At 41.3% G+C, this 27151-nt stretch overlaps 1 protein-coding gene across 1 annotated transcript in view; it reads right to left on the bottom strand.

The window, feature by feature from the left end:
- The window catches only part of Nrx-1 (neurexin 1), a 600022-nt gene extending 574020 nt beyond the window's left edge, over positions 1-26002 (bottom strand). The window contains exon 1 of the mRNA XM_033349833.2: positions 22991-26002. Within this exon, the coding sequence (XP_033205724.2) occupies positions 22991-23605 (615 nt within the window). The 5' untranslated portion in view covers positions 23606-26002. The remainder of the gene's footprint in view (positions 1-22990) is intronic.
- Between the last annotated feature and the right edge of the window lie 1149 nt (positions 26003-27151).

The following is a 27151-nucleotide window of genomic DNA, read 5'->3' as shown; positions in this document are numbered from 1 at the left end:
ACCTTCCAGTCGTCCATTTAGCTATTTTTTTAGGAATATAGTCACCCTGAAGAAATGGCAATATTTTGCGGAAGATTGTTCATTTTATCCAGAACATTACACGCGAAGATAAATGAAACATCTACGAAATTAAAATCTTTGTCTGAAACATTTATCTATAAACGATATAGTCTGCGTATATTCGTGAGATCTAACCTCAGTTCTGACTATTCGTTTCCTGTGACGATATTCGTGCGACGATGCGTAGCGAATACGAGACTTGGAGTTTATGAGCTACAGCGTGGGAAATACCAGGGTTCTACGTTGGTATTTTATCGAGATCGCGTAATACGTCTGACACAAAGGGCGGCGGATCAGTCATCGTAGAATGGCCGAGTTTGGATGATTCCTCGAAGGGAGCAAGAGGGAGGAGACGATGGTGAATTACACAGATCCGGAAGCACTGTGCTCTGGGAATATGGCGGGAATTTCGCCGGAAGCGGAAAGCATTCCCACTCTTCCGCGTCGCAACCGCGGCCTGGCCTGTTCGGGCAACCGCCGACAAAACCGAGCACCGTTTCTCTCTCCAATGCTCGTAATTCGTCGGCCTGCGAACCTCTGTGTGTGTGCGCCGCGCCTCTTTCAACTTCTCGCTTCTTTTTTCACTCAATGGCAACACGCAATGGAAGATTGACGATCATTTCGAAAATTGTTTTATTTACGATGGTAAAAAAACTCATTGGGAATGTTCTTATATTCGTCGATGCTTGGTGACAAATAATTGTAGCGTGTTAGCTTTATTTTTGATATTGTATCATTTAGATCGCTCCTCGAGAATTCCCATAATCTTTTCGAATCTTTTTGGTTTCTTCTTTTTGACAATGTAAGTGTCGATTTTGTAAAACACGTACACAAGGAGATCAATGCGTACGATGTCCTCGTGTTTGTCTTGCAACTGATACTTGCCTCGTTATTTCGTGAAGTGGTTGTTTCTTTGGTGATTTAAATCAGTCGTCATATTTCATATGAAAGCGTAAGCGGGTTTGACGACGACAAAGCGCGTGTCACGTAAAGAATCGAAGATGAAAATTTCAGGTGATTACGCAGCTTTCTCTCTCGATACAATTTGAAAATATTGCGTCAGTACTTTCATCGCATCGTCGCGTTTTAAGCACCAACGGTTTAATTATGATTCTTTTAATGCATTGCACTTGCTGTGCATTATGTACGTAATGCAGCTTAACAAACTTTTACATTGCGTGTTTTCATCTTTTTATCTTAACACGCTTTTTTTTCTTTACTTGTCAAAGATTTTTTTCACTTTGTTTTTTATACGTGGCCCAAATATTTCATCTGAAATTTTATCTCAACCCTTTTCTACGCTTATGTCCAAACACGGGTCGGGCGGAGGAGTCCCCCTACATCGGAAAATTGATAATAACTTTTCTACTTTCTTAATTTTCCCCATTCTCCACGGGTTTTTTTTTATTTAATCCGTTCTTTTCCCTACTTCTAACGCCCACCTTTCCCTTTCAATATTTTTCAACTATTTCGGAATTTCCTTTATAGAGCAACCCAATATTCAGTCTCACGAAGAAAATTGAGAAAATAACGCGTGAAAAATTGTCAACCCTTCCCCCTCTGGTATTTGAACCCACGTTCTTCGCGGTGACAGCCAAGTACGCAGTCACCTTCTCCATTAAGATCTTCACTGCGTACAAACTATGTTCCTTGTATTACTAGAAATCTTGTTGACACTGTGTCTCTGTCGTTTGAACGTCGAAAGTTTATCTCTACACGCTGCGTTCCACGTGTATACTCGTCGTTGTTCCGTTGTATTTACGCAGCTGGTAAGGGATTTTTAAAACTAAATTTTGCAGTTATCCGATCACAGAAACTTGATCGTTGTCCGCTTCCGAGAAACACAGGTTTTTCTTTAGAAAATTACACGTTCGTATCGTGCGAGACTTTGAAGCGACGACTATCACGTCGAGGACGAGAAACCAGATTATTCCGACGAGTAATCCTTCAATTATCGCGACCTAATGGATCTGAATGTTCTCATGCTACCAAACAGCCACTAACGAATCGCTAATTATATGCTGCGTAATTGTAAATTGAACAAAACCTTCGCCCCCGTTGCACCACCGTTGCACTGTACGTAGAAGCAGAGAGCGACACAGGGTTGACGTGCCATCTATTAAGAAGCGCATTGGTATTCCATGATTCTGCTTGTCCTGAATCGCCACTCAGACAAGCCAATGGAAATCGAGGACGTTCCGCAGCCAGGCCGATGCACGCATTAAAACGCAAATACATGGGCTCCGCGAGCGGAGCAGCACGATGCCCCGTTTGTAATTGCATTGGCATGAAATTGCTTCTCATAATGACAAACCGTTGCAACCTCGTCGCCGTGGCGAAACTTTCGCGCAAGTATTTGGCTCGCAGGGAGCACTTTCATCGACCGCCACACATTTCTTCCCACTGATGAATTTAATTAGTCTTTCGCGATAGAGTGCCTTTCAGACTATCAGAGGATGTTTCTCTTGATATTCGTCCTGTAATTAGGATAAATCGTCGAGATATTACACGATTATCGTATCAGTTCTGGCAGGATCGAACTCCTTAAGTTCAAATTCCTTCTTACTTTTGTTAATTTATTTATTTTTTCTTCAGCGTAACGACTTAAACTTTTACGAGACAAAGTAGGAATTGCGGAAGGAATTGAGGTGTAATATGCGCTGTCCGTCATAATTATAGCGCTGGTTGTAGATGTCGCTGATGCGGTACTGTTGATTTTCTTTCGTTTCTGATGCACAGAGGAAAATTCAGATTCCGGTTGCCGGGATTTGAACCCGGGTCCCGACCTTCGTAACCTAAGGCGCTAACCACTGCGCTACCGTCGTCCGACGCAAGTTAATGTCGAGTGGCGGTATTTGTTGTGGAGTGCCGCCACAGAATATTTTTCTAAGTTCAACTCCGTTCCGATTTTTAAGGAACTTGGTCGACATGAAAAATCATATTAAAAAGTGTTTGGCCGAAGAACCTGCAGATGGAGAATGGTTGTGGAACAACTCAGCGTATACTTAGAGTCATTTAACTCGACTGTTTCTATAGTATCAATTTTCGTCCACTTTCGGATATTGCTCTTCTATTTATACCAAGTGGTATTAACTGTTAGTTTCGTCGATAGTCGCTCGAGATAAAATCAGAGGCCAGAATTAGTTCGACGAATCTCATTTACAGCGTATTTTACATACTCGCGATAATTTAGAAGCGTCCAAATTCCTATGGATGGTACTTTGTATGTACGTCGTGAAATTCCGAATAAATTGTAAAAAAAATAAGCACTTTTGTGCTTATAGATAGAATCGTTGATATTCAGCATGGTGATGTAAGTTCTTACGCGCCTAGTATATGGGTTAGACAACGTCATACTCTGTGACCCGAAAAAAAATTGACGTCACAGCACTCTGTCATGAACATCTTCCATCCACTACTGCGGACGTTGAGAAAAAAATATTCGCTGCGAGGCTTTAGTTACTCGGCAACGTATTCCTATTTCAACTTTGAAAAGTCATCACGCGAATTTTTTATTCATATTCACATCCCGTAATAATAATACGATATATCATTGCGTGTGCCACGTCGCTCTACTATTGCATCGCGAGCGAGCTTTATGTGAAAATAAATTTATGAAACAATTGGTTGTAAATGGTCGAATCTCGCTGCAGCAGTCCTATGTGAGATGTTCCACAAATTGAAAAAAATTGTTCATGAGCTCGACTTCTTTTTATAGCTGTGCCAGTCCCATAAAATGAAATTCGACACCGGAGATTTGCTCGAGCCCGTAGTCACAGGTTGTAGATAACGCTGTTCAAATCAGAATATCTTCTTACGTTTCACAAAATAATCTTGCGTGGTCAGGGCGAGAGGGAAACTTTTTGTGAGCCTTTGCGATGATTACGCGGAGTTTGTAATCCGAGCAATAAAGAGCTACACGCTGTATGCATTAGCAACCATCAGCGCTGAGTAAATTATTTGTGTGAATAATAATAATAATAATATTAGGATGTTATTTCAGCGATGTTGTACCAGCTACACGAATCACTCGCTTTGTAGCAAGTAATTCTGACGCTCGCCGCGCATCATGGGATTATCATTTAGTTTTGTGTTTTGCTGCTAGAAATTTTATTACAAATAATTGCTTTATATTACGTGTTCTACGTCAAACTATGATTCTCCTTATTTGCAAACACTGTTTATAAAAGAAGACTGATTCATCCATTTGTTATTAGTATTTACTATTAGCATATTATTTTTAGTACGATATTGCAACAAATATTGGAATACAATTGACATTATTTCGTAGTATTTTCCTTCCTGAATTTTCCAACCGTCGTTCTGAATTTTTCTCAAACCTTGACAAACCACGTGAAATTCTGTACTCTTCGCTTAGCTACGATTCTTCCGCTCGACACTAAAGTGTTCAATTTTTAAAATAGAAAAAAGTAAAGGAACGTTTATAGCTGTTAAACGTTGATCATTTCCCACTGTTAGCAGGATATACAGAGATTATCCGATCGGTAAACGTTAATTAATACCTCCTATTCCGTCATCAATTTTATTAAGAGAGGAGTGAAGGCAGAAAGATCGTAATTAATTGTTCTATATGCAATTGCACGGTGAATGAAAAGTCGTTGGATGGTACTCGTTGTATTACGACAAATCGATCATCCTGCCTTTCGATAATGCCGCATTGAAGCGTGCTTCGGGAAATAGGAATCTCGAGCAGACACGCGAAAATACCAAACGGGTCAAGCCGCTGCAGTTCATCGTTGGGAAGCGGTAACAATAACGCGAGCATTAATCATACTGGTTCATTATACATGCTTGCTTTTTGACAAACGATGAATACTCGAAGCTATAAAGTTATAAAGGCTTTGCGAAACAACCGTGCCATTATCTCGTTGCGAACAATAGGAACGCACGTAAAATATGCACCGATGGCGTAATAGCCGCATTTCCAGGAAAGTATCACGAGGGGAGAGATAGATTTTATCGGAAAGCTACGCGCAACGACGGACCTGAGGGACGTGGAAATATTGAAGTGGCTCAAAGGACTATACTTTGGCTGCAGTTTCGCCGCGAAATTGTGGCTTCAAATTTTCATCTCGAACGCTCTTTAACCACGTGGATTACCCTCCGACGATATTGACGAGCCGATATTATTCGGCCAGTTTAAATGCCAGTTTATTCTGATTGCCATTCTCATTTCCACATAATTTCATGGCAAACGAAACTCTGTGCTGCGATAGTCGCTAATAACTCTCGCATATCAATGCGATTATCAACGAGTGAGATGAAATAAATAAAGAAATTTCAAATCTGGATATATCGTCGATGAGAAATGTCAAAATGCTTGCAGAGGCGAGGAGTCACAGGATTTGCAAGCGTTGTGTTCTTCAGCATCGTTACGGCTTTCTGTATAATGTACTATCAGGATATAACGAAATTGGTTTTTGCAAATTCATTCGCAATCGAAAAGTTAGCGATTGGAACAGCTTTCTGGCACAAGGACTCGTGAAACAATGTAGTAAATTGTTGGTTGGTAGTTTTGCAATATTATCCACGTTTCAATTAGTAATTACAACGATCATTAAAGAGCCTCGTTTTCAATATATAACAATTCCACTATTTGTCCAGAAAGTACACTCCACATTTATGTATATTTATCGTGGACCTATACTTCTGTCTTCAGCGAGCTTCTCGTTATTTATGTTTTATCATTTGAAACAATAAATCTCTTTATTCTGAGAATGCTTCATTCCTAAACCACGAGAGAAACGAAAAAATATTGCACGAACCAGATTAATTCAAGCAGCGATATCTAAATCCAATATATAGACATACATACACATATCGATGTTTAATATAGTTAATTACAATATGCATGTGTACAATATGTATCATACGCGAGATAAGCTTATCTTGTCAGCCCTTTAATACCATTGCTTTTTTGTTGATACAAAATATTTGCGTTCTAAATCTGTGTGCCAATTGATCAATATACATATGTACATAGCAGAGTTGAACAATTTGAAATTAAAATAAGATACACTGAATCGGAACAACAATTGCAGGCGTTTACATTAATAACGTATCCATTAAAAACTGAATATGGATCTCGTTGAAGTAATTCCAACTTCATTCGACAAATCGTTACGCCTGCGCGATAACGAAAATGTTCGTTCTACTGTTAATTACATTTCTCGTTACTTCATCGTCTCGAATAAACGAAAACATTCTACTTGTTCTCAAATACAACGTACACAGCAACTCTTATTAATAGCAGTCTGTCATCACACAGTGTTCACGAAGTTATTGTTACACGTATTTTTTTTGGTAATATATAATTACTAACATACAACATAAAATGATGTTACTGAATTGATAGGTTTTTTCATATATCAAAATATTTACTGTAGCTAATGAAAACATGAATTTTATCTACTTAATACTCATCGTCTCTTTTTTGCACATTACTCGATAAACTAAATAGTATGCGTATTCTATATAAAATATACATACATATGTATATTGTTTAAATATTCAATTATATAAGAAATATTGTTTAATTATATATATACAATAATATATACATAAATATTCAACTATCGTACTATATTTTGGGGGGAGTTATCTTTTGAGGGGAAGAAAATTGATATAAAGTTAACCCTTTGGATTCCTATGTCGACTCCTACTCGACATCACTTTTTATCTCGGGAGTTCCTTTGTCGAGTCCCACTCGACATTCCTTCATTTTTTTTTGTGAAACGTACGAAAGAAGAGCAGGATTGCATCCTGGAAATTGTTGCAAGATATATGATGCACTTAAAAACTAGAAGATACAATAATAGTGTGAATAAAACTGGTATTTAAGTGAATCTCTCTCTTCCTTTGTTTATTTAAATTATCTTATTTTTTGGTTAAAGTAAATTTCAAATAAACCACTTAAAAGCGTTGGCAACTGCTGGTAACGAAATTGAAATAAAATTGCAAAGGGTTAATGTAACTCGCTCATTGTCCAAATACCTGGCTGTGTTAAATTCCGCTGCTGTTTAATTCTATTTATTAAATAACATGATAAACGAGCGTGGAAGTCGTGGAGATACGCCGCAGCGTGATGAAGCGCAATAAAGTTGAACTTATCGTGCAATTTCACGCATGAGTGAAGCACGCAGTGCGTGTGTCGCGCACCTTCCAGCGCTCAGCTATGTCGATGCTTTCTTAATGTACGTGGTATTTTCGTCGACTCGAGCCAAAGCGTCCAGAGGTGGTTGAAAAAAGAGGGCGATTAACGCGTCAGAGAAACCTACTATTCCCCTTCTCTCTCTCTCTCTTCAAGTAATCGATACTCGTAACATTCCACCTACCTCGGAATGCTGGAAATATATAGGTTCGTTTGATTTGCCGAGGCAGGTGGAAAATTATTACGGTCCTCCTTAAATCTCTCGACTACTTTTAAAATAATGTCGACCTTCAAAGAGATTCCCTGTGTTCGATTATTAGTAGAGTCCTCGTTAAAAATTCAGCGAATGGGAAATATTCATAATCCGCCCACGTCGTGCAAAGGGCACTCGAGAAGCTAGCACATCTTAAGAGCAACAAGGATCCAGGAGAAACGAGTATTAACGAATGGCCGACACCCACACTCCTCTGTGCACTTGTCAATACAAAAACCACACACACACACACACATACACACACATATCTGTTCGAATCGCAAACGCAACATTCGCGCGAAGCGCAGTCACTTGCTTTAATTCTGTGCAAACTCGTCTTAGTGTGCTTGATACTAACATTTTCTGCTCTCGAAATATCGCTCGCGTTTAAACGTATTCCCTTCGACGTTTTAAAGAAATTTCCGCGCCATCGATTTATGTAAATATCGCGCGTAATATATTTGGGAAGGATTTTTAAGCGTCAGACACGAGAACGATACAACGACGAGAACTCGGACAGATTAGAAGAGAATTTATCGTGTATCTGGAAAAGTATGGATTTATTTCCCTGACTAGTGTTCTTGTTACTGTCAATTTTTGTTACGACCGTTCGCGAAGAGTCGCGTCAGTGAGAGGTAAATTCTCGCTATGATTCTGATAGTCGACGCCGCGAACCAGTCGTTCCCCTGATTCGATTAGGATACCAGAGGTAGCTCAAATGATTGTAGCACTGAATTAATAGTGTTAATACGAGCTTCTATTTTTAACAATATTTAAAATTATCATTTAACACGTTACAAATGATTTAACGATGATACAACTAATTTATTATTATAATTCTCGATGTGTTCGTTTGACTAAGCGATCTTGATTTTATTTCTCTGAACTTCTCGATGCATTCGCTTTGAATCCCCGTATCATACTGACTGCCCTTCGCTTTTTTCCTTTGCTTCTCTTGCAGACGATCCCCACCACGCTCGGCTCTCGTAATCGTTCGCGCCTATGCTCAAGTTACCACGTTTTTTGTGTAGGTAAAATAACGGACGGAAGGCGATTCGATGTTTTTTAGAACACGCTGCTTGACGACACTATGCGCTTATCGCTACTTTGTGTATATCTCGCTGGTCATGTAATACGATCTGTCTTCGACACTGTAATACCAAGGGAGACGGTTAGGAACGCGACCTATAGTAAGCCTCGGGGCATAAGAATTTTAATGCGCGAGTAAGCAACGACAATTCACTTTCTTCTTGCTTTACAGTGTTCGAACAAGAATCCGTGCAGATAAGAAGTAGCGACGTATTTGTGAAGTTGAGATATTAGCGCGTAAAGACGCGTTAAGAAGTTGCTGTTCAAATGATTTCTCACCCAACTTCTTTTCTTTCTATCTTCTCTGAAAACAGGGAATCAAAGCTTATGCCACGGGTGTTTTACGTTCACTTTGCTGAAAGTTTACATTACGAAAAATGTTCACATTGCCATGAACAAACATCACCATAAATGTTTCTAGATGGAATTGGAAATTGTCGTTTTTTATATAGAACACACACTTGCTTAGAAACTCGATACCGGGTTTAGTTCGTTTTTGCAGAAGTATGAGATTCCTGCACCCAGCCATAGAACGCACACTACGATATCCCTTGTTCGTGAACTTAGTTTTTCGTTGCTGAATCGACAAAAAATGCTGGAATGTTTACCGGCTTCGAAGAATCTTCGCCAAACCCCATTCTTTACAATTGCCATGTATTTTTGCGTGCCTTGTCCTATCCTGTTGCATACTATGGTGCACGCAACGCGGTTCTAATTGCAACGTTGTCACTGTCCAATCCGGAAGACCATCTGCGCGAAATGTCAAGGTGAAAGGGACTATAAATCGTGGAGCCTAAGAATGACGGACACGTGAGACTCGTAACAGAGATCCCATCGATATTATGATCCTCTATACGTTTCAATTACTGGCTCGTGTGGGTGGAACATAGTATAACGCGAATTAACAGCTCGCGTCCTACATAGCCGTGGCAAATGCGTGTAAGAAATTCAAACACATTTATCAATCGCTTCACTGGTAAATTTCGCGCATCTCACGATACGCGAGCCCGCATGGCCGCTATTGATCGACACATAATCTACAAATCCATCCATCATAGTCCACTCGTTGATAGATCATGGACGCGTTATCATCCGCTACAGTGACAGTGATAGTACAGGCCTACTACACCAGCCACTTTTAATGTAGATATTTTCATTAACCGAGCAACATTATTTTCCGTGACAATCTTTTTTTTCTCCCTGTTACCCTTTTGTGTGTGTGTTCTTTTTTTTTTTTTTTGTTTAGCTTTTTAAGAGTCATAAGTTGAACGAATGGGCGAACAGGCGTAAAGCTTATCTCTCCACTGATAACGCTTGTTAATGTAATTATGGAAGGTTGCACGAGCGGCGTGTTACGAGTTAATTAAGTTCACTCTGACGAAGCAGCCACTCTACGATAATTCTGCTATCTTGTTTTACTTTCAATCGAAGGGCCCGTAACAAAAATGCCCGTCGTCCGCGTTCCCCTTTTTCCTCCAATTTTCCATACGTTTCCAACAAAATATATTTATCAAATTACGCAGTCGCTGCGATTTCATGTTTTTCAGTTTTCCACCATACGTTTCGATGGTTTTAACCAAATATATATATATATATATATATATATATATCGTATTATACGATCGCGGAACAACGTCTAATTAAATTTGGAAACGGTGACAAAGGTGGTTGCTGGCGGTAAATCAGGATACAAATCATTTTTCGCAATATCGATGTTAAATTGAAACATCGGACTTGTTGCTCGATAGTAATTGGCCGTGATTGATTATAACGTGTTCCTTGGGATCGTCGAATGCCAATAACGCGGCGGAGGAAGCGCGCTCGTAACGTAGCGCTAATTGCATCATATCAGATTAAGGAAATTAATGAAAGCTCGCGTGTAAGACCGGCTGAATAATTACATCGCATACCGCTAATTGCTACATCGAAAAATGAAATAAGTTTCGCGGGTATTAGTGGCGATTAATCCACGGCGATCAGTCAACGTCGAAGCGAAAAGACGCCGGAGGCAAACTTATCTTTCCAGCAACCATATCCTTTCGTCGTCTATTAATCACGTTTATCGTCTTTTTCGTTGCTTTCGATTCCGTAGCTCCGCGGACGCGTATGAAACACCGGCCGTTCAATAACACGGGATTCAAACTCTCGGAAAAAACACCGTTGAAACGCGCATAATTGATAGCCTGTCGCACGTGCCGCTTTGCATACATTAACTTATCTGCCTCGCGGCTTATCGCGTCCTATTACGCCACGTAATAAACGATTAGCGTGCGTAATAAGCGCGTGTGTGCAATCTGCAAGAACCACTGAGCGAAGGCTAATTGTTATTTAGAGGAGTATGCTAACTGGGAACATGAGAAATATCTTTGTCTCTGGATTTTTGCGAGCGTTTTCGCTTCTCTGGAAGAACAGATTCTCGGAATTGTATTTGCAGCGCCACTTTCTCGCATTCGTACGATTAACGAAGGTGTAGAGATTTGGAGAAAACGATACGCATGGAAGGCGCAACACGCGAGCTTTAAGCACAGTTGCAGTGGAAACTGGATTTTTCAAAATAGCCGCACGCCGTATCTCAGAGTTGTCGAGAAATTGTTCTGTTTTTTTGTTCTTTAGGCTCGCGTTGCTGGCCATGAAAAGGTTGGAAATATTAGACACTGGAAGGTGGAGAAGCTCTGTCGTTTAAAAAGTCGTGAAATTCTCCATATTTTCCCTCGCAGATCTCATTCACGTTATAACCACGATTATGTTAATTAACACTTTGACTGCCACGTTGGTCAAATATGACCCGGCCACGGTTTCTCCTGTGACGCCACGGTGGGTCATTGGCGATCGGAGAGTTTCAACTTCTTATAATTGTAAAAATTGTATGAAAAAGTTAGGGTATTTTGAATATAACCGATTAATAGAAGATACTTTGAAATAAAAAGTGCCCCATTGAACAGTTAAACATTTTTATTAGAACAACAATAAAAAAATGAGAACAAATGTTGCATCTAACGGTGCACTGTGTTAAAACACTCTAAACATAAATGTGGCTCGTCAATACAATCTGGACAATAGGTGGTCACCTTTTGGTCCGATGCTTAGCAATTTTTGATCCCAACTGTTTAACATTTTTTTTATAACATTCTCTGCAAAATTTTCGCGCCAACTACGCTTGCCCTTCTTTCTTCTGTATTTCGTGTGGCAATCTTTATCGAATAAGTATATTTGACGGTTCTGGTGAATGGCACCGTGTAAGGTGCATGGCGAGTGCCATTCTAAAATCTGGTATCTTGATTTTTGTCATTGTTGCTTGTTTATAGAGTATCATCGCGTTTGAAATTGATGTATTTAACGATAACTCTAAAGCTAATTTTGTATACCACTCGAGGGTCCTTCTATGTGCTGTAGAATATGCTATCATTTGATCTGATAAATCTACAGCACATTTTCCTCTGTTGTAATCTACCACTACCATTGGTTTACCACGAACATAATCTTTTTTCCGCGCCTCTATCATTTCAGCCGAATATTTCGCCGAAATCATAAAAATAATCGTAATACTGTTTACTAATATCCTCTACACGATTCGATATTCTGCACGTTTTGCTTACGACGAAATGACGAATGCGAATGGTTTGTTGAAACAATGGAAACCTTGTCACAACATGTCGCTATCAACTGTTACCAAGGCGCCACGGTGGTCACCCGTGACCAACAATAAGATAAACGGTCCATCGGGGAAGAATATTGTCTTACATCATCAATTTATTATTATTTTACCATTATACCCTTTGAATAAACAAATACTCCCGTGTCGTCCTGAGTGAAACATGTGATTTCGGCGTGGCAGTCAAAGTGTTAATACGTTTGATGAGTAAATTGTGATATTAGTTTCGAATTTTTTAAGCAAAAGATATCCAACGATTGTGGAATTACATATTAAGTTCCAGTAAGTGTTAAAAACATATATTGTTTCGACTTTTATCAATTATTTAAAATAAATATTAAAACATATTCATTAGAATATTACTACTTTCATATGAATATTTCCTGGATCAAATGGTCCATTGGGGAAGAATGTTGTCTTACATCATCAATTTATTATTATTTTGCCATTATACCCTTTGAATAAACAAATACTCCCTGAGTGAAACATGTGATTTCGACGTGGCAGTCAAAGCGTTAAGAATAGTTTTGCTTCTCGATTCGAATAAGTGGAACGACCGTGATCGTGTCAGCCAGTAAAACGCGTTTGCTCCGAGTCCAATGTGTAACTCGGTTAATCTCACTATCATTTCTACCTGTATCTCGCGAATGCTCTTAAAACACAGATAAATAGATAAAAATCAATTTTATGGAAGAACGTCTCACGGTTGTTTTCGAAAGAAATATCAAAATTGTAAAGAGCGATGCTGTCGAATAGAACTGTGAAGCTCTCGGTTAAGAACTTAGGATTCTCCGGAAGAAACATGGCGAGAAGAACGAGTTAATCTTGCTTTTCCTCCCAGCCGTAAGGTATGAATATTCGTGGAGGATATTAAATATTCCGATGGAAAATCGAACACGGTCAACTTTCAGAATCGACCTACTGCTATTAGGGTATTGTAAAAGCCGGATATTAAGGCGGATAAGCGATAGCTGAAGATTGTAAAAACCAGCTGCTGCGATTTATTACTTGGGAAAAGCCAGTAAAATCTGTGTATTAGAGGGTTACATGCTGTAGCCTTGTATTATGCTCTTTTCTTACCCATAGTACTTATCTCCTTTATAATTCTACGTTTGTTAGAGAAATTTATTCGCGACGTGGATATATATGCACGTTGCTTCTAAGCCAAAACTGATTGCTGCACGTACACAAATGGTTACGCGACATGTTACCATAATAAATCACGATCTCGGTTAACGAGTCACTTATTGCAGATTTATTCGAACTTTGCTTTTCAAATTATATTCCGCGTATGCGTGTTCACAGATGAAAGCTACGGTATTTTCTCTGTAATTGATCGCCGCTATATTCCTCGTAATTGATCGGTCGCCGGTTCCACTGCTGGTTAACGAAGAGATCAGCCAGTGTTGCTTTTGACGTACCGCAGGCAGCGTAACCTGACGCCAATTCCATCGATTTGCATGAAAAATACTAATTACCCGTTAGACAACGACCAAACTTTTTTACCTCTCGCCCTTCCAAAAGTAAACGTTCACTAGCCTATTTGTGGAATTTTTCTGATTAAAACGAGACCAAACGCGATATAATTCGAACCATATTTACGTGTATACGTAGCGGACGAAAGCGTTTGATCTCGTTTTAATGAGAAAAACCACGTCGATCAATAACCTGTTATAGATGTTTAGATACTTTTACAACGCATATCCCATGGAATTAACCTGTTTCGTGGAATTAAATGGCAAACAGCGTGCTCCAGAAATTCCCAATTACAAGTCAATAAATACACCAGTGTCGTTCTAATCGCTCGTCTTTCTGTTCCCCGTAATTAGTCAGTCGTCGTTCTCGCTGCTGGTGAAATTTCCCTCGAGCGGTGCCTGTGTTCCCTTTGACACGTCGCGAACTTCGATAGCTGAATAGATAGTAACCAGATCCGAATTCAATTACCCATGGGACAATGACGAAAATCTTTTTAATTCTAGCTGCTTGTAGACTGAACTATCGCTAATGTGTTTATGAGATTTTTCTGATTGGAACGAGACCAGATATAGTTTGAATCACATTCAGATATATTGGGCTGGCAACTAAGTGATTGCGTCATTAGGTGGTAATGACGAAATCCGCATTCACTTAGTTGCCAAAGGGTCCTCCAACAGGATCAACCGTTTAGCTGTACATGTTAGGACTTTGCAGCTTACGAATTGCCAAACACTCGACGTACACGCGCACTTGCAATTCTCTGGCATCCTCAACGACTATACTGTGTGTCTTACGCACTTACAGCACACTCAGGAGCGTAGGAATTGCGCAAGATGTACACACGTGCATACATATGTACATAGTCGCCGTTATATTTTCCCAATGCACGTGTATAGTCTGTACCCTTCAAAATTTACACCCGTTATATTGTTGTGTCTTTGCGAAATCATCGTATCGAGGAGCAGCATGGAATTCAAAGAGTTGGCAAACCGCTCGAACAAGGAGAAGACGAGAGTTCATTTATTTGTACGCGTAGAAACAGTGAAAGCGCAGCTACGTGGCTGGCAGAGACACACCGGCCGTTTCATCTTCTTCCCAAGCTCCCAGCCGTTTCTTTGTGCGTTCGAATTTCCAGCTACCGTTTCTTAGATGCAATTTACCAGCAGTTACGTAATTCACGCGAGCGAACTCGCGTTCCTTTTTCTTCGCCTCTCTGATTCGTAAGAAGATCGTCAAGACACGCTAAACAAATCGATTCGAAAAAAACGTAAGAGCATGAAACTTGTCAAAAAAAAAAGTCGCAGGGAGAAAGCACAGTATTTGTTGGATGTAACACAATGGGCGATAAACGTGGGAACAACAAATGCTACGAGCGGACAAGCTGCGTTTTTTGTTGTAATCTGATCCGAGTCTCGTCGGTGGAAAAAAGCGCGGGAACTGGCGCATCGCGAACGACGATTAGTTGCTATTGACGAATCCCGCATTTCCTTAGTTGCCAATCGAAAAAATTCGTATTTTCATGAACTTTGCCAAATGGATAATAGATTAAAAAAAAAAAAAAAAAATGATAAGGAAGAAGCTCTTCTATGTTATACAAGGTGTCTTCATTTTAAATGATCAAACGTTATACGCAAACATAGGTCTACAAACGCTTTGTAAAAATAATTATGGCAAAAATATACCTACAGACGAACGTTATCGTGGCAGACGTATCGATACGTAAAATTCTCAAGTATCATTCAAGTAATTCATAGAAATTCATCTACTTTATACGGGGTGTCTCAATTTTAAACGATCGAGCTTCGTTCCATGAAGTTTATTCTACGGAAAGAAATTTTAAAAAAAGTGTTACACGCAAACGCCGGTTTATAAAAATGCAAACGCTTTATAAAAAAGTTAAAACAAAAATATACGTACAGACGAACGTCATGGAAGATGGACACATTGTTTGACCCGCAAGATCGCGTGGAGCGATAAACGCGATAGCGCGTCGTACGAACGAGAAATTCGAGACAAGAACCGGCACGAAAGATTCACGTTGCGTTCGGTGATTCTGCGAAGGAAACGAGCATGAAATTCGGAGAAACTCGATCTTTCAACCATACGTTCGAAAGCGGCAGACATTTCAAAATATAAAGTCTCAACTCGAAGCCACCAGTTTTTATGCTTCTCGCCTAACTTTAATACAAAGCTTTCGCACAACCTACGTTCATTTCTTTCCTCCTTTCACATTCTTTTTAACATTTTTTCTAACGCTTTTTTCTCTCGTCTCCGGTGAAGTCTCGTCGTTCGAAACTGAGACACCCAACAGTTACGTACATCGCTTAGGCACATCGATCATTATCGTATATCGTTAGAAACGATACTTATACGAAATACATCCTACATCGCTGTCCTTTCATAGTCGTCATCAACATCAAATAGTCTTAACTAGAACTTGAATCGGTCGTACAAACTTTACACATGTTTGCTTGTCGAAGAAGCAAGACAATGTGTGGCGTTCTCAGCAAGTTCAGAAAGTATCCAGAAAAAGGAGTTTGGTGGAAGGAGACGACGGGGCATTGTTCCCGCCAGCGCCGGTTCATATTTCTGCAGGTGGCCGGCTGCCAAGAGTGCATCCGCGCTTTGCCTGTTATTACGCTCAACTATTCGAATTTTAACGACGCTGCTCGTTTGCCAGCGGCCAAGCATAACGGACGTATCTGCGAACGATTAGATAAGGAGACAAATCGAGAATATCCGTGAGGGGAGGGGGGCCGGGGACGTTACTTGGTCAACGTAACTCGCACGCCATAGTATAATTCGGCCGACGTTATCGTCCTTGCTACATCAGAACGCGCTCAATGCAACAAACGTTGCCTACAATGCACGTGGCCGACTTGGATTTATCGACGTGCCAGAAATTGTGTTTCTCTCGGTTTCGTCCTTTGGATACCTTCGCGGCCACGCCCCTGCCAACGGCCGAGATTACATTCATCCTTCGTGTTTCATTCGTACACGGACGAGCAGTTTGTGGCTCGATGGAACTCGCCGCGAATTCCCTCCAACGAGACGAACACTGCCACTGCTAAATTGATATTGTCGTAAGGAATATGAAGTAAGGTGGAAGCGCCAGGCAGCGAGATTTTCATCTACAACAATGACTCCTATTAACCCTCGACTGTCGACAGCTTGTTTTGTAATGCTCCTAACACGACTGAGTGCTGGCTCAACTGTGGCTATGATACTGACCTACAGTTGGCCACAAGACGTTTCCAACGCTGTACACTTTTAGCAATTCTTAGCTTTAGATTTTCGAATTTCATTTGGAACGTGCGAGAACAGCAGTAAATGCGTGTTACATTGTGTCACATTGTGCTGTGTAGATAACTGTGCAGATAAATGGAGGGAAAATTATTATTTATGTTTATATTGTTATCGTTATTGTATAGTGTTATTTATCGTAAATGGACAAAGACAGAGGTGTATTAGGTTATGTAACGCTACTATGCAGATAAGCTTTCCGGTTATTATTTATCTAAGTCTGAAAGAAAGTCGTAAACGTTTCACACTCTAATTATATGACGCTAATTATGGGCATGAAATTAAGCAACAATTAAATTGTGCACATAAAGTACTGAAACTAATAACGATGATTCATAGATTAATATTTGATATTTAGTTGGGTTTCCTGTATGTTCAACATGAAACAAACGTTTTGGGGAAATAATTTTTTTTAAATAATCAACACTGATTTGTTTTCATTTTACCAAACGTTCCTTGTCATTTCTCACGAGCTGGCTTTTTCTTCTCCTGATGAAATATTGGTAATTTATTTGTACTTCAAAATTTGTGTATATCGACCTTGTTCGCTCATTCTGAGCACATTGGTAACGCAATTAATGCGCACTTGTGATTCAACGTGCGTACAAACATGTACAAACATCGAGATTATTTAATGGAAGGATGAATTAAAAAATTGCTGAATGTGTATCTTGCGTTCGAAAGATATTCCGACATAAAATACGCAGTTTCTCGGTGTTCCTTTTGATATTTAGACGACGATAAATAACAATTCAAAAGATTTTTTCTACCATCGTTTAGATACTGCGGCGCATTACGATGTGACAGATTTTTCTTGATTCTTGTACATTTGTCAAAAATATAAAACTTGGCAATTAAAATTGTGTAGCGTGCTTCGTGACCGACTGTAGGTATTGGCAACTAAGTGATTGCGGCTTTTGTCATTAGGTGGTATGGAAAAATCCGCAATCACTTAGTTGCCAACCTAACATTTATATACTGTGTTCGCGTTTCGAAAAGTTCCATAAATAAGGATAGTATTACATTTTAAGAATCACATTAATAAAATGATTTTGCACGCCTGTTACGTTAATAAAATAAGACGTGTTCAGAGCGAAAACTACCCTCTTCGACTATGTAGCATATTTCTACAAAGAAAGCAGCATGCAAAAGATTTATCATAGAAACTTGAGGTCAATGTTGGACAGGTAAATTTCCAGCCAAATGTTAGCGAACGTATGTTCGTTCAAAACATCGCGAATCATCGCGTAGCGATGTGATTCTCAAAATGTTACGAGTCTCGCAGCATCGCGTGCTTAATCCGCCGCGCAACCAACAACGGGATATTCTGTAATTGACATCTTGTCGGCCATAAACAGGAAGGTTTCGCTTTAATTGTTATCCAATTTTCGAACAGAACGCAATTATTCACGGAGAAATTTCAAGCAGTCTGGCCATCGTTTAAAATACCGAACGTTTTAAAATCCGAATAAATCCTTCGAAATATACGGCGTTCTCTCACGGACGCGTCTAAGTAGTTGCAGCATGTGCGGTTTCAGACAGGCGCTGCCGTAAAATCCAGCTAAACGTTAAATTACTTTTAGCAGTTTATCGTTGATTTACGCGGCTGGTTCCCTGCGAAACAGTCGCAAGAAAAATAAGCGTCGTCTTTTTGATTAACGTAACAACCACAGAGCCTAACAAGTAGTTCTCCGCGTCGCTCTCCTCTCTGTTGTTAAACAAGAGTCCATTTCAGAAAACGAGGAAGAGCGGAAAGGAATTTTCAGCTGTAGCTGTGTGCAAAGAACAGGAAAAAAAACCATTTCATTTTTTCGTCTGCTTTTCTTCTTTCCCCCCTTTCTTCTTTTTTTTTTTTTTTCTTTTAAACGAGCCTGGCGTCACGAAGCACCGAAACGGTGTCAGCAGCGTGTGTAACAATACGTCTGTGCGATGGCTGGCCCAGATTAACGTGGACGTAGCCAATTCTTGATATCTTGGAGATAAAAGTTATGAAATGTTTCTGGCGATTACACGCGACCGATGGATTTATATTTAGTACGTATTGCCGCATTTAGTCGATTGTAGACACGAAAACCATGAAAACGGTTGCTGCGAAAAAGCAACCTTTCAGACTTGTTTCCCGAGTCGTGAATTTTTCAAATTAAAACATTTTATTTTATACTGAAAATATCTATTGGGTTGGCAACTAAGTGGTTGCGGATTTTGACATTAGTTTCTATTGACAAAGCCCGCAATCACTTAGTTGTCAGTCGATTTTAGACACGAAAACCACGAAAACGGTTGCTGCGAAAAAGCAACCTTTCAGACTTGTTTCCCAAGTCGCGAATTTTTCAAATTAAATCATTTTATTTTACACTGGAAATATCTATTTTGTTGGCAACTAAGTGACTGCGGATTTTGACATTAGTTTCTATTGACAAACCCCGCAATCACTTAGTTTCCAATACTTCCATATAGAGCGCCACGGCGTGTAGTTAGGATTTAGTTTTTGATGATACAGATGGAATAAATCGCGGAGATTCTTATGTTAAATAGCGCTTAAGCGATGCCACGAGTATTCCGAATATCAAAGTAAAATGCTGCTGTTATATCCGGACGCAATGTGGTTAACGTGTTTCACAGTGACAGATACATAGAGAAAGAGAATGTTGGTGTATGGAGGTTGGTAAATCGTGGCACAACTGACTGCCGGATGATTGCATGGAAAAGAAATCGGTAAAATATATACAGAGTAGTCTAAGGACAAAGAAAACACGCAAATTGCTCGCTAAAATGCTATTCACTGTATGAGAAAGCAGTTCGCATAAGAACCGAATGCTTTCAAAGGGGACATAGTCTGACCTACTTAATTTTTTTTGTAGATCACCAGGTATAGGTCATAGCAAGGCGACATACGTTTCTTTGTACAAATATATCATCGTCGACGTACATCTTGAACAAATATATTGTTTGCTTCTCGTACAAGTTATCTTGGGAATAGTAGCTTTCTCTAAAACTGACACGTGACACGTACAAATACGATCATTTTTCCGATGAATTTCCACCATGCTGGTGCAAAATGGAAAAGTCTGCGATGCATTTGGACTATCGTACACTTAAGATCTTCTAATAATCAGATTAAATTCTGAAAATGATTTCAAATGAGAGCAGCTATTTCCCGCTCCTAAAGAACTTGATGCTCGGTCCCTTGCAGTGTTGTCTATGAGAAGCCTTCGTTTGTGTGAAAAAGCTGTTGGTTTAGCAGATGTTGGAACTCTAATCTGACAAATTCGATGTGTGAGTATTGGGATATGTATAATTTCGTGTGCTGGACTAGATTGGCCGCGTAGTAGTGACACGCGTATGTGAATACGACTGTGTGGAAGTACGTGTGTGCGCGGCGTCTCGAAAAACGATCGAATGTAACTGATCCGTTGGCAGTGCTATATGGAAGATGGCGAGACAAAGAGAGCGCTGAGACGCGTGCAAATGTATCGACGAATATCCTGGGAATCGTTTATTAAATAAATCTGAAACTATTTTAATATGAATCCTAAGTGTAGCCTTAGTGTTCCTTAGCTTTTATTTCGGCGATTAAGATTCACAATTCTCGACAGTGAGACACAGAAAGACACAGGTCTTTGTCTCCCATATGTCAAATTTGACCAGTCAAAGTTGTAATATCTGCTGAACTAATACATTTTCCACATAAATAGCTTAATATCTTTTTCCAGGGGTCGATCGTTGCATTTAAAGCTACATACCGTGTATCACCTTCACATGACGTCTACCTAACCACATACAAAAAAAAAAGAGACTAATTACGCCAGATTAGCGTAGCCCCTAATTCATACAGTAGATAGTTTCCCAGTAATTTACATATTTTGTCTATAACCGAACGCTCTGTACATAGCATAAAAATTTGTTTGTTACTGACCTGCTTCCCAAGGGAAATCATTGTGAATGTCATGAACATGTTCGCTGTACGAATATCGCGTACATGTTACTCGTTTGAAAAATCAGCTTAGACATTTGTGTCACAAAATCACAGTAATATATCGTTGGTTTCTGTCCCCTAAGAAAATCATAGAATTGCATTATAAATTATTTACGTGCTACTGTGTTAACTATGCATGTACGCACGTAAATATTTTACAAACTACGATACATCGACGCACCGTTAAGCTACCGGAAAATACCAAGAAAAGGGAGGAACGCGTGTGCACAATTTTGAAATTTTTCACTCGTCAAATTTTGTTTCGTTTCTAAGGGTTTCGTCTAAAATCTAATGGGTTGGCAACTAAGTGAGTTGCCAAGAAGAACGCCATAGAAGACCCACTTTAAATCGTAGAATATAAAATACGCTGTACTATAATGACAAAATATAACACTGTGTGTGTATGTGTGTGTGTGAAAGAGAGGAGGGTGAGAATCTTAGATTATCCGTGTAGTTATTGTAAATTTGTAGTTGCCAGGTAAATATATTCTCAAGAATATATTTCAGCTTGTGCAGCTTGTGCATGCTGCTATCTGGAAATTGAGCTTTGAACATCTTGTTCCTTCCACTGCTCGTTTATCGATGTATTAATCTTTTGCTGGGCAGAAAGTTTTTGAAAATGCGAAAGCAAGTAAATAGAGATGAAATTTACATATTGTGGAATAAGATTGGCGAGAAGGCAGAAATCAAAAACTGATGTGTGGTTTTTAAGTAAACCGAGAACAAAGTAGCGAAAAAGGTGAAATGAGTTTATTATTTAACGAGTAAGATGGCTCCTTTGTAGATAATCTGATTAATATCATATAATATACGTAACAATTATTAGTTTCCAGATGAAATTCGAAGACAGTAGTAGCAGTATGCAATTATCGTCGTATTCATTTTGCCAAATGCTTCGACAACTTTGTTCGTCGAACTGGTAATTCGTACATACGCGAAAAATGTTAGCCGAATTTACGAACGAGATGTCTCGTAACAGATAACAGTAAATAGAACCTGTTTCTTCACACAAGCTAAATATTTCGCTTTAGCCAAGTCAGGATAATCCACTCCGAAGACATTTTTCTGGATCGAGGACCTCGAAACGAGAACTTTTCCCTAACAGGAGTCATAAATACTTGGAGAAGTCCAAAAATAAACTGGCCATTAGAGGAGTCCCTGCATCGTTTTATCCTCTCTGCCTATTGATCGGCCGTTTCCTACTATTTTTGACGTAATATTTGAGGGATGGGTCTGTCGAACCATTGCCAAGCAAACACGCGCGAAACACGGCCTGCTATTTCCACTATTACACGCGTGGTATAAAATTTGTCGTTGAAACCGCAGGATCTTACTGATCGAAACATGGACTGTTTCTTAGCGATCACGATATTTCTTAAATCAGATGCTACTCGCCTGGCGTCATTGGCAAAATTGTAAATTTCACTTTTTTAATCTCACCACACCTGACGAGATTATTAATATTTACTTCGCACAACAATCTTTTAGATTCGATACCAGAGATCTAGACAATAAGGAAATAACCAGTTATTTCGCAAATCGACAAATTCGTTGCCAAAGGGTGAAAATTTGCCACGGCAACTAAATGATTGCGGATTTTGCCATTGTCACCTAATGACAAGATCCGCAATTACATATTGATGATGTTACACGACGCAAGTAACTATACAAGAACCGGTATAAACAGAGCTGGGGTAGCAGATAAAATGGTGCATAAAATAGAAGAACACTGTGGATTTTTTATAACGCCACGTTACCTTAGCTCGTTACGTAACGAATATTTATACATCGTTGGTAGTTGAACGTTGGATACTGCGTGGTGCAACGATCACCCTTTGTGAATCTCACTGTTCGTTCTATTTCTACGCTACGAGAGTCGCAACTCATTCATCCCTATCGAGTCTTTCATATATCCCACGCACAAGTAAATATACGATGCGCGCTCTATTCATCGCGAACAATCGCCAAGTTCATTGTTACCTGACCTGAGAGGAAGGAAGATTTATTTACCTTAGCGTCCCGGCTCTTCATCTCCTGCCTCCTGGGCACCATGTTCTCCCCGTCGGCGTACACGAGATTCCTGATGAATCCGTTGAACCTCGGCTCGAAAATCACACTGGGCAGCGCCAGCAACGTCAGTTTGCTGTTGTACCAGCTGGGCATGCCGCCCACGTAAACGTCAGAGTTGCCAGCCAGTTTGCCGAACTCGAACTCCTTGCCGCGGGACGTGGAGACCGCGCTAACTCCGTCCACGGTCAACGTGGTGTTTTCGTTGCACCTGGTGATCTGCACCTTGTGCCAGTGACCGTCGCCCAGGTCGTGGCCGACGGTGACGATCTGTGCACCGCCCCCGAGATTGTATCTCAGCCTGAGCGCGCTCTCCACAAGTTTCACCTCGAAGAAGTCGTAAGTGCCGCCGTCGTCGGTGTACAGCAACAGACCGTTGCCTTGCTCGGTCTTGAACTCGAACTCTAGCGTGCCGTTCAGACCGGCGTTCCATTTTCTGAACTGAGCGTAACTGGTGGCCGAGCCCTCCAGCACGAAGGACGTGGCTACCTGGCCGAGCAACACCACCAGGAACGGCATCAGCGCGCCTGTGTTGCTGGTCACGAGCGAGGAATGCATAGTTGCAGATCGTAGCTGTGGCGGATCGCACTGCTAAATCCTGTTCATCAGATTGTTCAACAGCACGTGTTGTTTCACTCGTACGTCAAGGACACTTGGCTGGAACTTTGACAGTCGATTAGTCTGCTCTTCTTCCCTTCGTCACATTACACCGGATAAATGCCCGCAGAGGATGATCAACAGCGGCGGTTTGACACTCGGCTACGAGCTGATCCAGCGAGCCTGATAGCTTGGATCGGTGGACGTGCAGCGTTTGATCAGCGTAGCTACTTTGTGTACTCGTTCGCTAGCCACGTTGTACCGGCTGCAGTCGCACGTGAGCACGCACGCGCGGACGGCCTCGGCTGCGTGCGTGGGTGGCGGATATGGAAAGAGAGAGTGACTGTGCACACGTCCGTGCGGAATCGCTTGGCGAGTCTTTCTCCTAGACGCTCGTTTGTTTCGCACCCTTCGCTAGGACGTGTCCCTGCGTCCGCTTTGTCCGTCTTTTATGGGATCGCGCGATTATCGACGAACCGGAACAAACAGCAGAGATGGCGAAAGGAAATTGCCGATCAAACGAAAATCCTACGTTCCGACAAGTTCGTGAGAGAACAAGTGGAACTCTTTGAAAATTGTCGCGGTAGTTGGCCAGGCAAGTTGCTAGAGAAACGAAATGCAGCACGTTCGATTCGCTGCGCTTGGCAAACGGCAGTGTAACTGGATATGTATTCGATGTTAACGGTCTTTTACTTTGCCGATCGCAGAGTGAAATCGGACGAATGAAGAGTAGCCGACCACACGAAACACGCTTCGAACACGCTTACTACCCGATTCTTCTCTTAACGCGCGTACACACGTTCGAGCTACACTTGGATCCCCTGTAACGAACCGGATGCTGCTTTATGAGAGTATCACTTCACAATCACGTTATGCACAATTTGATTCTGACGAATCTTCTGCGGCCTCTCGTACGTGTGCAAATCGACACTAGATTGCGCTTAATGAATTCACTTTCCAGTAATCAGATGAGCGAAAGCTCGTTAGCGAGATTTTCATCTAGCGAATCGATGTGCAGTCGGTATTTTCTCACCGAGATCATGTTCACGCTGGATATAGAACTCCGCAAGTTATTGCCAGCTTGGACGATTTCCTTTTGAGATCCTTCGTTGTATCCGCTAATTATCTCGAAAGAAACGCGATAACGTCAAGGCTAAACGGTTGTTACACCAGTTGGACGATTCTTTTCTAATTCGATACTTCTCCGAGAGCTGCTCGAATCCGATGAGAAGCTTTAATTATTTCCGTCATCGTGTCAGCGTTTCCTTCTTTTTGTTTGCCTCGTCTAGTAGCGTTTCAGCCCGAGGAAAGAATTTTAATTCCAAGATAATTAACGCGACATTTGCTCGCGGGTTTGTTATTCTATCGTCGCCTCGCATCAAGGGACTCTAGCAGCGACCTAACCTAAGGCACCTCGAGGCGCCTCGTACCACGTCGCTGACACACTTTCTCCGTCTGTGCTCTCGACAGAGTCTCTTCAAGTAGCCCTCAACCTGCACTTGGTCGATTGCTGGTGTCGCCTCTCTTTCTTCTGCCACGATCGCCCTGCTATGGCGATGTCGAGTGAGTCGCAGCAATTAGTCGAGTTTGCTCAGGGTCACGAGAGATCGCACGATCGAAAGGGAATCATTCGACCTCGAAGCAACGACACCCGAGATTCCTCGAGATACCGTGCTACTTGGATACGTAGCACGACCTCGACCTCCTAACACACGTTAACACGACCACTTTCACCACGCACCCTACGCAGCATCAACAGCCAACATGTCACGACCATTGGAAAACCTCGCACACGCTCCGATTACGCGCACAACTCTCTGTGCCGCTCACTCGTCACGCAGCTCGCATCGCTCGTACAACCGTGCGCTATTTAACGTTGTCTGTCCTCCGCACGAAGAAAACACACGGACTCGGAAAGGATCTCGCTGGAACGTAACGAGCACCGCCGCGATCCACCGCACTATGGCGCGAGTACTTTGGCCAGCGCCGAAAACCGTGCGTTGCCTCGTACGTTGCCTGCTGTTTCCACTCTGCAGACAGGTTACTCCACGTCGTCGTCCATCCAGCGTACGTTTATTTCGCGATCGATCCGGCTCTCGTGGCTCGGCGTACGCCCCATTTTTCTCATCCAACCCTGCCGAGTTCTACCGCCAGCCACACACACTGCACCTGAACGAGAGCGGCAGCTCTCTGTACAACCGCGCGCACGACTACTATCGTTGGCCTAGCGTTGGTCGAGCGTGGGCCTGATGATACGTTTGGTCAGATATGTACGTGGTAAGAGCGTGAGCGCCGATTGCGGAGGTGGATCAACCCTCTCGACGGCTCCCGGCTTGATACTGGCCTAGCGAGAGGAGAACGCTCGGTCGAGACGGTCGGTCGGTTGGCCGACGACGTTGGTGCGACGCCCCCGGCACGACGCCGACGCCTCGCGCCGTTTCCACGCGCAAGCGCCCGCTTAGACGCGCAACGAACAAACGCAGCGCCGAGGACGACGAGCATCGTGAAAGCTGTAAGGCTTCAGGTTGGAAAAGGACGCTACTACGTTTTCGAAGATGCGGTGGAGAGGATTCGCCGTCGTGTAGTCTCTCTCTTCAGGCTGATACGCCAAGTAGATGGTTCATCCGTGTGGTGGTGGTGTATAGCAGCGAGATTGCTCACGGCTACCTTAGAGCGGCGCGGAAAAACGCTGGCGACGAGATGCTCCCGTTGAAAAATTGCTGGGTGCAAGCAATGATCGGCAAGCGTTTGTTGCCTTGCGGATCCACTGAGCCGCTTTTCTACCTTACGACGGGTCAATGATTGCTTGCTTCCCTATACGACCCACTACTTTTGTTTGCCATAGCATTCGCGCGATTAATTTATTTATTGATTTAGCATCGACAGTTTGCATATTCGAAATATTTGATGAACGTTTGTAACGTTGACAATGGGATTTCAGTTGTGTCTGTCGTAATAACATTTCCAGATGCTTGTATTTTATCATGATTTTATTCGGATAATCAGGCTTCTGAAATTATGATAAAATACGTTTTAAGGGTCTATCGGTGTTCGTGAATCAAAACAGAATCGCAGGATACGTTTTGATGATACGATGCCGCGCGTGCATTTAGATTTAATTAATTAGTTAATCGATTGAAAGTTTAATTAAATCTCACGATATTCGAGGATTTACGTCCTCGTAGTGTTCGTGTTAAAATTTCGAAAACGGATGAATTTATGGTGAAGTTGGAAGGATAATACGAGACCTGGGTGAAACAGGACCCGGACGATCGAAACTCCATTGCAATTAGGAATCTCGGATTATGAGAAAAGCTGTTTGATAACGTGAGATTATAAGAATGTATTAGTGGTTTACTTTTGTGCACCTGTACCTCATATATTGGACAATCGTCGCTTACATCAATATGTTGGAATCGTCGCTTAACCCTTTTGCAATGATGAAACTGTATTTATTCACCACAGACAGAAGGATTAAAAAAGCGACAGAAGAATACACATACACAA

The sequence above is a fragment of the Bombus vancouverensis genome, chromosome 17, assembly GCF_051014615.1.
Source record: "Bombus vancouverensis nearcticus chromosome 17, iyBomVanc1_principal, whole genome shotgun sequence".
NCBI classification, from domain to species: Eukaryota; Metazoa; Arthropoda; class Insecta; order Hymenoptera; family Apidae; genus Bombus; species Bombus vancouverensis.
The sequence above is the reverse complement of the archived record's forward strand: the minus strand, read 5'-3'. Positions and strand labels throughout refer to the sequence as shown.